Below are 12,630 nucleotides of genomic sequence, written 5' to 3'. Positions count from 1 at the left end.
GTCTTATGTTTCTTGCTCAAGTTTAGAGCAGGTAGTGAAAGTGAGACTAACTTGTGCCTGGTATAAGTGTAATATTACATAAAAATGTTTGGCTCATAAGCCTTGTCCGTGCTGTGTTCAGAACATGACAGGCCAAAAAACAAATTCCCATATACTCAAACTGTTTCACTAAGTGGAGGTCATCAGTGTAGAATAGCATGTGTAATGTTGTAAGGCTTCTGCTTTTGTCAGAAAATGAGTGAGGTTTGTCATTAAGTGGTTTTTTGTTTTTATTTGTTTAAAGTTGCCGAGTCTCACATTTTGAACTTTTGAGCTACATTTCGTATTTAGAATTCTTTGTTACTCTAATGCAGGGAGCTCTTAACATCAATGACAAGACAATACCTCAACCACCGATTCTACAACTCTCTGTAGAGAAGTTGAGCAGAGACGGAGCTTACCTGATGGACGCTGGCACAGTATGTACAATAGAAAAAAAAACAACCCTTTCTTGCAATAACTATAGTTATGATGACTGTACATGGTCATAATGCAGTTTGTGTTTTGATATGCCCACTTATCACCTACTCATAATGGTAGCAGCATTTAAGAAATAACCTGTTTATTGTATGCAGCCATTTTGTATGCTGAACCATTATTCATGAAAATGCAATATATCACATCACTAGGAGCCTCCTAAAGATTGCTCATGATGCTTTGTACTGAATTAATAGACTCGCCAGTGTATTTGGACAGCAGACACTCTCTTTAAAATGGAAAAACTATTCCTACAAAAAGGAAATATGTTCATTTAATTTTTCTATAAAGTTTATGTAATAGAACTGCTACTTTATTAGCTTTTATCTGTTTTCGTTGGTGAACTCAGCAGATCATTACACATAATCAAAAGTATATGGTGGTTGATCATCTTACAAAAATACTTTTTATTTGTATTAATCTGTGTGAGATCTGCCGTGCTGCTTATTTTGCTCAGTTAATACAAACCGCACTAAGTTGACTCACATCCAAATGTATATGATTATCTGTATGGTAATTATCAAACCATATTATCTTTGTCTGTTGGTGCATCCCCAAATCATATTAGATTTGCATCAAAAAAGAAAGACCATGTGCATTTATTGGGGCACTCTGACTAATTTCTGTATAAAATATAACTTATTACATTTGTAATTAAAAACCTAAATTGAGATTGCACCTTCCTACTGATTTTTAACTTGCTAGCGAAATAATTAAAAACAATGAATTGTGATTATAGTGCAATAAGTGACATAAAATAGCAATAAAAATTTCTATGCCTTGCTATGTTTTTCAAATTAAATAAATTCAATATTAGTCCGTCTCAATTTCCGGTCTTTATTTCAATGTATTTATAGCTTGTTCAGATATTAATGGTCTCCCGCAATAATTTATGAGAGCGTTACCTCATTGCGTTACCTCATTGTGACACAGAGTAATCTTATTTGTCCCTGAGGAGTATAAGCTAAAATTTCCCCATTCAGGATTACCTCAGCATGTGTTCTTTAGAATCCCTCTATAAATGAAAATTTAGATCTGTCTGTTTCATTGAATATGACATTGGTCTGTTTTTCAAGGGCATAATTATTATAGTAGTTCATAGGCTCCTAGAGTTCTATAATCCCTCTGATCTAAAAGAATATTTGTCATCAGTTAGGTTTAAGTGTAACTCTTATTCTAATTGAAAAGTTAGGCTGCCCATTTGTAGGGATTCTAAATAAGAGTTAAAAATATTCTTCTAATTTGTCTTATGCATAAATTTCAATGAGTGACTGGTCGTAAATGGTAGAATTCTTCTTTGTCAAAGGGGCAGTTCCCGACTATTTAACACTGCAATATCAACAAAGCATTTTTATACCTTTGTCTTTTAGCATAAATGTTCCAAAATACTTCCTTTATAATTAACATACCATATTATGCCCTGTAGTGGCCACTTCATTTCACATAGTTATAAAATTGCCAAAAATACTATTTATTTAAACTATTAAAACATTTTTTTTTGTTTTTTTTTAATTATAGAAGATTATTAAAGCAATATTCTGGCATTTGCCATTATATCTGCCCGCATGGATTATTCATGTACAATATATTAGCAAACTTTTTTTTTTCTAATTATGGTTTTTAGGACAGTGCCATTTTGTTCAGAAATTCTTGTGGTTGTATTATGCATTTCCTGACGTACACTGTAATATCTGTCCAGATAATGCTCCTGTGGGTTGGGCGCAGCTGTGGACAGAACTTCTTAACTCAAGTTCTTGGAGTTGCTAACTACTCGGCAGTATCCCAAGACATGGCAAGTATTCTAGTTTCTCATATGTTCATATTTAATTTAAAAAAACAAAACTTTTTTTGACCGCTTTCCACTGTGAAACATGTAATGTTAATGTCCTTTGCAATCACACATTATAAGGATTGTTAATACTAGAAGTGTTTTGATAAAACAAGCTACTTGATTATTGTTTTAACGTCCTTTTTACTGCAACAGACTCTTTTGCCTGAACTGGATACAGCTGAATCTTCCCGGCTGATTGCTTTTATCTCTTGGCTGCGAGAGCAAAGACCTTTTTTCCCGACATTACATATAATCCGGTAAGTGATTAATAAATTGTCATGTTATAGTAATCCTTACAATAAGAATAATTTATGCGTAGTGGATCCCAAACTTTCTCAGTTCGAGGCACCCTTAGGGTCTCCATAATTTTTTCAAGGCCCCCCTAAACCAAAATAATTAGTTGCCTGCCTTGCTTACCACTGGCCCAGGCCGCTGCACCCCTGTAAGATCGGCGTGGCACCCCAGGGTGCCACGGCGCACAGTTTGGGAACCACTGCTCTAGTGTATTTGGAGGTATAGCCAAAGTTGATGAACAAAAGACTTTCTTGCAAGGACAATCTAGTCCTAAGGTGCTGTGTATGTATTTTGTCCATCTAAACATCCTTTCACAGTCATCAAAAAAATCTCTTCTTCCAAAATAAAAACCCTACCCTCCACCTTTTAGTCTTTGTTAAGGTCATTTGTGTAAGGGGGAAAAGGGAAACAATTTTACATAAAGGATGAGCAGTAAAAGTCAATATTAACAAAAACAAATATGTTCTCAAATACTTTTGCCAAGATAGTTCACTTTCTTTATATTTATTAAAAAACCTCTTTGGGGGTTTAGATATCCTTTTAGGTTCCATCAACAGATTATTTATTTTAGGTGGATGTTTTGGAGGAGTCTTATCTGCTTCCACACCAAGATGGTATCACAAGATACCTTAGAGCAGCGTTTCCCAAACCCAGCCCTCAGGACCCCCTAACAGTGCTTGTTTTCCATATCTCTTTGCTGAAGCACAGGTGTATTTATTACTGACTGACACATTTTGAAAGATCCACAGGTGGTACTAATTATTTTACTTGTGACCTGGAAATACCTTCACTGTTGGGGGTTCCTGAAGACTGGGTTTGGGAAACTCTGCCTTAGAGCAACATATCTGATTTAAAGGGGGGAGAAAAAGACAATGGGGGGAATTCAATTGGCTGCGTTACTGCCGAAAGTAATGTGTCCTGCGCATTATTACAGTTAATACGGTAATCTTTAATGCTGGTGTTTGAATCGGGGTTAAAATTATCATATTAACGTTAATAGATTTAGCTTTGCGTTACTCGCAGCGGAATTGAATTTCCCCCATAGTGTGAAATGTCTACATCATTTTCCCATAGTACGCGACTGTCTATTACATATTAAAGCACACTCTGCCCTTAAGTGGCAGTATATTTTTATGTATAGGTTTTTTTTGTTGCGTTTTTTTTTTTAAAAAAAGCCCCATCAAATTTCGTAGTGAACAGAATAAAGTGTACATCGATTCAAACAGTTGACAAATATGGGTACTGTTAGATTCTCCAAAGATCTAACAGCCCACAGAAAAGCTTGCCTCCATGCACACATTTACTAAGCAACCAATCAGATTCTAGCTGTCATTTTATAGTATATACTAAATAAATGATAACTAGATACTGATTGGTTGCTATAGGCAACATCTCCACTTTTTTAAACCTGCAGTTTAGTAAATATACCCCCCAAATGTTACAGGTGACTTTCTAATAAAGGAGTTCATTTCTATTCCTTATATTCATACATTTTTTGAGTCTCATGACAGGTTAAGTATATCAAAGAGGTTCCTATAAATCAGTTACATTTTTTTGTTAAAGTCTGTATACAAGTAGTATATTTTAAAAATGAGACACTGGAACTGGTCATAGTGATATTGCTGAATTCGTACAAGACAATTGCTTGTAAAATGGTAATGTAATAACAGCATTATGAGTTTTAGCTATGACTGAGCTATTGCATACTATGACTGACTGACTAATCTTTCATTCTAAGGGATGAGAGTCCTCTAAAGTCCACTTTCCTTCAAAACATGATTGAAGACAGAACAGAATCGGCCTTATCATATTATGAGTTTCTCCTCCATCTCCAGCAGCAAGTGAACAAGTAAATCTTTAAACTGATCAAATGTATAAGAGGATAATTCCTTCCCAGCAGTACCGCATACCGTGGCTCGGGCACCGACACGTCTGCATTGCGAAGTCCATAGGCCTCATGAAATAAGATGTGCATACACTGTGATTTCAACAAAAATTATCTAATAGCCGCACTTGGGAACTGATTTGTGCAAGCACACGTGCTGTCATTTTTAAATGCTATAATAAAAAACAAGAGTCCAGACACCCCCTTTGTGCTAGGTGTTTATCAGAACTGCTAATGGGCTCTTCACTACTGTCAGATGGGCTGGTAAGACACTACACAGAAGCCCTTATTGGCACCACGTGGTTTCTGCAATATTCAGGAGGTGAAAAGACAATAAAATAAAGCCAGAACTTACTTTGGAATACAGATTTTATTTTTTTCCATTTTTCTCCATTTTTTGTTTTTGCTTTCTTTTAATTGCTGCTAGTTTTTGAATGTTGATGAACTGAAATACAAGTTGCTGATATAAGAGAAACTGCTTTGTACTCACATGTATATGTGTAAATGTTTTCATACATTAATAGAACATATGAAATTATAGTGTATTTACAGCAGGCCACAGGAGTGATTTTCCTTTACAGTTGTAATTCATGTGATGTCTCTCAGCATCACACTGGCTTGAAAATATACAGGAATTGAAGTGTAGTTAAATTGCTTTCCTGTGCCTCTTGTAAAGCATGCTTTTTGACACTTAACTTTTAGCAAGAAACATAACATATGTTTGTGAATATTACAAGAAGTTTTTGACAGAAGCCATTTGTATTTTAGCAATAGTTATCACCTAAGTTGTTCGAAGTAGGCAATGATTAGGAGAAGAAAATGTTTATTATTTGTGGCTCATAGTCTGCTCTAACAATCAGAAGTCTATACAAGTGCCCACTACTACAATATACCAGTTTGTTTCTCTTTAAGGACCAAAGTGAATAAATCGGTATTGTCTTGTAATAACCTGGATTGTCACAGGAGTTCTTTGGAAATTTTACCAAACAGTGAAACAAATCTAAATGTTTTCTATTAAAACAATGACTGTTGAAAAACAAAATATTGATTTGCCGTTTAGAAATGGACAAGAGGTAATTGCTATATAGGCTTATGCAATGAAATGAGGCAAAAAACACATATGTGCTTCAACATGGCAGTTGGTTACTCGTCTGCTCTCATTAGTCTACAGCCACACTACACGGACTACAGTGGATATCTATTTACAGTACATATTCCAAGTGCACCATGTTTGTCAATGACATGGATAAAACAACCCCCATTAACACGTTACATTTTCTCCAGTTATTAATATTAAGCATATGCATGTCCAAACTTTTGCAGAATTTAGGCTGAGGACCCCCCATAGCTGAATGCTATTTTCAGTATTGGCACCTCCTTAGTCAAATGGATATATCCTTTTTTTTCCCCCTTTTATGTTTTGTGGTTTGTCAGTATTGAACATGTACATGCAAAGCAATACAAAGCCATTTGTTTCCCTTAACAATAACCATGTATCAAACCTAGAGTGTGGTCCAAATGTTGAAAATAACAGTATCCAATGCTAGTAACACAAGCAGCAAATAAATTCCACTTAAAAATAAAGGAGCATGTGGTTCTCCTCCAAGATCTTGACATAAATTATCACTACCACTTTGGTTCTATGTGGGACTGCACCTTTAACTTCAAGGTGATTGGCTTAGTAAGGAGTCTTTCTGCAATCATTTATGTAATTTTTTTTTTTTTTTTAATCTGGCAAAACCTTTATTATTGACTAACTTATTGTAAAGTGGAAAGATAGAACAAAAATGTGTGTGACAAAGTGATTTTGATTTCCCTTGTTTTAATAAATTGCACCTTTTATTCTGGGATTTCATGTTAATAAAATTTTTAAAAATTGTTACTTTTTTCCCACTTGTGCATATTTGGCTATTGTCAGAGATGACCTAAACGGGTCCTTTCTCCTGAACTCCAGCTGCTATACCTTGTGGGTATCGATCGATAGAGAAACAGACAACTTCAGATGTTTAGGCTGAAAATGATTCTGATTCTGACCAGCCCTAAGTCAGAGTAGCTTTATTTATGCATAGTTTCACAGACAAAAGAAGATAAGGAATCCAAGGTTTCTGAAGGCATCCTGTTCAGGTCAGCAGTTTGTAGACAGGATGTACAGCAGGTGTCTTATCTCAGTCACGTAGGCCTCAAATGGGGGTCGTGGGCTCCCTGTACTGAAACTGCTGGATGTGCACATTCTTGAGAAGAGACATATTGAAGAAAAGATAAGAATGTGAGGCAAAGTTCATTAGGGAATAGTAATTATACAAAATGCATTACTTTAAGAAGTTCATAAAATGTATATCTCTCACATAAACCCCTCTTTTTATCATTTTTATAATTGCCCTGCCTATCCTTTTGGTGTGCATGAAGCACTCCTGCACCCGACCTACTTCATTCAATTCAATGGAACCTCTGATAGGCCCTTAGAGGATGGTAAAGATACATTCAATCAGGTCTATGGTTCATGTACACCTAATTCTTAAAAATAATAAAAAAAGAAAATGGGAAAGACTGAGGGGGGGAGAGTACAAAAGAGCCTTAAAGCTCAGAGAGGGCAAGATAAACATCTGATACCGGTTTGGGCTTTACATGTCTTTTAAGAGACTTTTTATTCAGAATGAGATCATTTTTGCACCTTTTCAAACAGCATTGGAAAAAACATAAGCTTAGTTTAAAAATGACATATAGCAACAACAATAAAGCGAATATCTTAGCTATCCATATTAAAATGCCTGAAATCCATGCGAAAATACCTTTGCCCCAATTACTAGGATTTAACCATGAGAAGGCTGATGTCCACCAGCCATCATTAACCGTATCGGGGTCAAAATTCTCTTTCCTGAATTTCTCCTTCATTTCCTTGGCTTCTGTCATGTACCTGTCTATTACTTCTTCTGGATTATCAGTGTCATTTGTTACAAAGTTACAACAATGTGTTCCGTATTCTGTTTCTAGGGTCAAACAGTACCCTCCTGACTGAGCAGTGATGTAGTCTAATACAAGTTGATGTTGTATTAACTGGGTTTTCATCGCCTGCAGTTCTTTTCCAACATACCTAAAGGATTTGTCATAAATTTCTGTTATGTTATCTAAAAGTCCTGCAACCTTTAATATCATATTATAGTTTGCCATGTACCCCCATGTCCCTATTGAAATGATGTTACCAAATCCAATACCCACATTGTGCCCTTTGGACTTTGCTATGAGAGGGATATGTTCAGTATCTATTGTCTTAATTTCCCTTTTTTCAAGCCTATGGTCCTTTTTATTCCTGAATACTCCTCTGAGGTCATCATGGGTCATGACATAGAATTCAGGAACCAATCTGGCCAAGTAGCATACCCCTATTGAATTTGGGGGGAGCCACCTGTAGGCATTGCGTCCACATACATAATAAACATCATCTGGTAAAAGGTAGGGGATATCATAAAACAGGCAATATGTAGATACCTGTTGTCCTAAGTGACATGAAGTGTCATTTTCTGCTCTGTCATTGCCAAAGGCAGGCAGTGTGCCGTTCCAGGTGAGATTATATCTGTCATATTGACATTTTATACACTCCTGACTCTTTAAAAAAATAGTACCTTTTCCGGATTCCATCTTCACTGTTTGGTTGCATTCAGAATTACAGTGTGATAAATAAGGTTGGGTGAAATTCACTATAACTTGACAGCGTGATTTAGGGACAGACCCTAAAGGGAAACTCTTATTCTGGTAACTAATGCGTATTTGGCCATATGGGGTCCATATTGACTCATTTATAGCCCTATTGGATTCTATTCCCTTATTGAAACAATATTTTAAAGGACCTTACTCCCCTTCATGGTTTTTCCTGGGTCACCGTAGCCTTTTTGCAGTGGCTGGCGTGGATCCAAGGATCCTTTCCTTCAAGTTTCACAGAAGTGGGTGTAGTCAACAGAACTTGATATGGCCCCTCAAATCGTGGTTCCAGAGACCTCCTCACGTGTCTTTTTACGAAGACTTAATCTCCTGGCACCAGGGCATGTGTTCCAGTGCAATCCTCTGGATCTGGGATTGAAGAGAAAACTCGAGAATGTATGTTAGTGAGGGACTTCTGTAGTTCTTTCACATAACTAGTCAGTTCACCTTGGTGTTTCACTAGAGATTGTGGAAAATAACACCCTGTCTTTGGCGGCCCCCCAAACAGTATTTCATAGGGGCTCAGCCTGTGTTTCTTATTAGGTGTTGTCCTGACTGAGTATAGGGCGAGGGGAAGGCATTGCAGCCAGTGTCACCCTGGGAGGTACTGTTACTGTGTGACCAGGGTTGTGTGTGTTACAGATGGCGCAGGCCTTTACCAGATTACTGGCAGCTGTGCTGAAGCCTGGCACGATCCAGTGTCTGAATACAGAGTTAATTATTGCGTCTTTTGAGACATGGGAAGGCCCATGCACTAGAGCAGCCAGTGTAGGAAAAAGGACTCTAGGGAGACAGTGTCTGTCTGTTGTGGCCCATATGCCCTCTATGTGTTCCGCCCCCCTCTTTTTCCACTCCTCTCTTTCAGATACTGCTGCTTGCTTTTGTAGGATTTTTAGCATTTTCAGATCTATAGGGAGGGTGGGGGGTGTTGTGGACACTAAATAGTGTTGTACTAGCGGTAAGTCTGCTGCAGCTCTTGCAGCCTGGTCTGCTAGTCTGTTTCCTCTTACTTCCATAGTCTGCTCTCTGGTGTGTGCTTTTACCTTTATGACTGCCACTTCCTTGGGCAGTTCTAATGCAGCAAACAACCTCAAAATTATTTCTGTATTTTTAATGGGTTTACCATTAGAGGCCATAAAGTGTCTGTTCTTCCAAATACTTTGATAGTCATGTGCAACCCCAAAGGCATATCTGGAGTCAGTGTAAATGTTAGCTGTTCTCCCTTCTGCATACTGACATGCACTTATAAGTGCTTCTAATTCAGCTTGCTGTGCCAATTGACTTGGTGGGAGGGGTTGCTGGAGTACAATGTCTGTTTCTGTTGTAACTGCATAACCTGTTTTGGGAGAGCCCTCCTCATAGTACCTGGACCCATCTACAAACAGGAGTAAATCAGGGTTGCTAAGAGATGTCTCTTTAACATCCCCGGGAGGTTTAGTTTCCAGATCCATTAAGGCTAGACAGTCATGATCACAGAAAAAAGTTTTTAGTTGTGTTTCCTGTTTTGTCACAGTCTCAACACTCTCTGTATTGTCTGTGTCTTCAGCGTCTATACTGTTACTCCCCTCTTTTATATCCATGCAACTTGGGAACAATGTTGCTGGATTTAAAACTGTGCATCTTTTTAGTGTAACGTTTGAGGGTGTCAGTAGTGCTACTTCATATTTAGTTAATCTAGCCGCTGAGATGTGTTTTGTTCTGGCTTGATTCAGTATTTCCATGACTGAGTGTGGTACCTGAATGGTGAGAGGGTGATCCAGCACTATGTCTGCAACTTTTTGTAGCAATAAAGCGGCTGCTGCTACTGCTTTTATACATGTTGGGGCTCCCACTATGACGGGGTCTAATTTTTGTGAGTAGTACCCCAATGGTCTTTGTCTGCTCCCATGCTCTTGTGTTAGTACGCCATGAGCGTGCCCTTCTTGTTCATGGCAGAACAAGTTAAACGGTAGTTCATAGTTAGGGAGCCCAAGGGCTGGGGCGCTTGTGATTAAATCTTTGATCAGCTCAAAAGCTGCTTTTTGTTCAGCTGTTGACCAAAACATATTGCAACTTCTATTCATTGGAAGTTGGATCAATGCAATCTGGATTGCCTAAATGGTCTTTTTTTGCTGGAGATCTGTGAAGAAAAAAACTTTTGCATAAAGATTAACATTTATTCACTAGGAATTACAGTAACTGTTATTAATTCACGTTGAACAGCTGCTAATACGACACTTGCTTAAAAGTTTCTCTTTGTAGCTTAACTGTGACGCTATGCGTTCCATGCAATGAAAAACTGATTTCCTCAAAGAGGCAGTCCCCAATATCACAAACAGGGAATGTCAAAGTGACGAGACCTGGTCGAGTGTTCAAAGCCACTCCTTTCTCATCATCTCTTTGTAAACCAAATATTCACACATATTTCCAGATTCTGTGATTTCCATGTTTAAAGTACAAATATATATTCACAATTCTCGCTCACAGACGACATTTTATCTCGTAACAATTCTTTATGGGCATAACAAACCCTCCTGATTTCTGAGAACATTTATCAGCGCCATTTTACACAGATAAAAACAGCTTGTAATATATCTCCATGTAAAGCTCACTCCCACAATTCTCAACTTCATTAAAGAGAAAGCTATTTTTCTCAAAAAAAAATAAAAAAAATTACTTTGTTCAAATATAGAAACGGCTTGTTGGACCCCAGCCAACTTTGTTCTGAAACCAGTAATAGTGATAATGTACATTATTTACAGTCTTGTGACGGACCAAAGACTTTAAAACTTCTTTTGCATCTCTTCAAAAACATTACATTTACAACTGTACAGCTTTTTCAACCTTGAAACATGTCTCTTGTAAAACGGTCAAGACAGACAAACACGGATCTCTCTCACACACAGTAAGAAGGAGATAAAACTCACATACAGAGAAAGAAAAATTAACTGCTATCTTCCAGCCTACTGCTGTGGAACTACAAGTCCCAGCATTAGATTAAATACACATTAGCTTCAACATGCTAATATCAATCAGCACTCAGGACATATTTTTCCTATTGAAAAATAGAAACATACTTGGAAGAACCATTTTATCAATGTTACATTGTCAGATAACAAAAAAAAAACACAGAGTGCTTCTTATCTCAACACACTGAAATCTTTTACACAGGATAAGGGAGGGGCACATCTCACTCTTCAGCTGCGCAGCATTTAAACATACATTTTTAGTACACAACCTACTTGATTCATTGTTTTAGTCATTATATCATTTAGCTTGTGATACATTTTCTATTTAATCATTGTCACTTAAATTTGTTAACTGTAACATATCACAGCAATCATTGTCATTCTCTAATTCTTCTGACATTTTACACCATGCAACACATCTGTCAAAATAACCTTTTTCTTTCAGTGTTTTCTCATTGTCTTTAATTAGTTTTTTAAAAAATGGAACCTTTAATATACCGGTTTTCAGACACCCCTGCAGCTTTGAACAGTTTTCTCATCCCTTTTGTGAAATCCTTGCCTTTATGCTTTCGCATATACTTTATGGGGTCTAGATCCCCGTACTTTTCGGATTTCTTTCCTGTCTTGGACCCTTTATTTCCCATAATGGGATTACCTTATGGTCCAATATATTTTGAATGAGAAAACTTTTATTTGTTCCTGTCTTGCTTTACAACATGTTTGCAGCTGGTCTGCCTTTCTGAATGTTCCTGACTACTTTCATTAAAATCCATCAAAAAACACAATCACGTATACAATCAAGATTATTTGCAGGGTCAACTGTGTGATCTGACTGAGTTCTGTGGTGTTATTCATGTGTATGTATCAGGTGTATGGCATAGAGAAGACAATATATCAATACATGTAACAATACAAGACAGATTACACACAAGTACCTTGATACTCTTAATAGTATCTGTTGCCAGAGTTCAGGGATCTCCGTCAATCAGACTGCAGTACCCTCGAGCTGGGATAATTCCCCCTCCACAGAGACAGCTCTAAGAGCAAAAATAAAGCTTTTTGCTCACCAGCGCTGGATTAACGTCTGTCTGTCTGGAAAGGGAGAACCCCGTTGTCGGGAGGTCTGATGTATTGGAGATCCCGGCGACGAGTCCCCACTGAAACTGTCAGAGATGACCTAAACGGGTCCTTTCTCCTGAACTCCAGCTGCTATACCTTGTGGGTATCGATCGATAGAGAAACAGACAACTTCAGATGTTTAGGCTGAAAATGATTCTGATTCTGACCAGCCCTAAGTCAGAGTAGCTTTATTTATGCATAGTTTCACAGACAAAAGAAGATAAGGAATCCAAGGTTTCTGAAGGCATCCTGTTCAGGTCAGCAGTTTGTAGACAGGATGTACAGCAGGTGTCTTATCTCAGTCACGTAGGCCTCAAATGGGGGTCGTGGGCTCCCTGTAC

At 37.6% G+C, this 12,630-nt stretch overlaps 1 protein-coding gene and 1 long non-coding RNA gene across 2 annotated transcripts in view; one reads left to right on the top strand and one right to left on the bottom strand.

Moving 5' to 3' along the window:
• Window positions 1-6,408, top strand: part of SEC24A (SEC24 homolog A, COPII component) — a 60,055-nt gene extending 53,647 nt beyond the window's left edge. Inside the window, exons 20-23 of the mRNA XM_075209759.1 lie at window positions 354-458; window positions 2,216-2,308; window positions 2,501-2,604; window positions 4,380-6,408. Coding sequence (XP_075065860.1) covers window positions 354-458; window positions 2,216-2,308; window positions 2,501-2,604; window positions 4,380-4,494 — 417 coding nt within the window. The 3' untranslated portion in view covers window positions 4,495-6,408. The remainder of the gene's footprint in view (window positions 1-353; window positions 459-2,215; window positions 2,309-2,500; window positions 2,605-4,379) is intronic.
• A 121-nt stretch (window positions 6,409-6,529) lies between these two features.
• Window positions 6,530-12,406, bottom strand: LOC142152772 (uncharacterized). The gene is made up of 2 exons (XR_012691390.1): window positions 12,106-12,406; window positions 6,530-8,591 (listed from the first exon to the last, which is right to left on the bottom strand). It is a non-coding gene; the product is annotated as an uncharacterized LOC142152772 (long non-coding RNA).
• Window positions 12,407-12,630: the final 224 nt, after the last annotated feature.

This window comes from Mixophyes fleayi, chromosome 4 (assembly GCF_038048845.1).
Source record: "Mixophyes fleayi isolate aMixFle1 chromosome 4, aMixFle1.hap1, whole genome shotgun sequence".
In the NCBI taxonomy this organism is placed as follows: domain Eukaryota; kingdom Metazoa; phylum Chordata; class Amphibia; order Anura; family Limnodynastidae; genus Mixophyes; species Mixophyes fleayi.
This window is presented reverse-complemented; position numbering and strand designations above follow the sequence as displayed.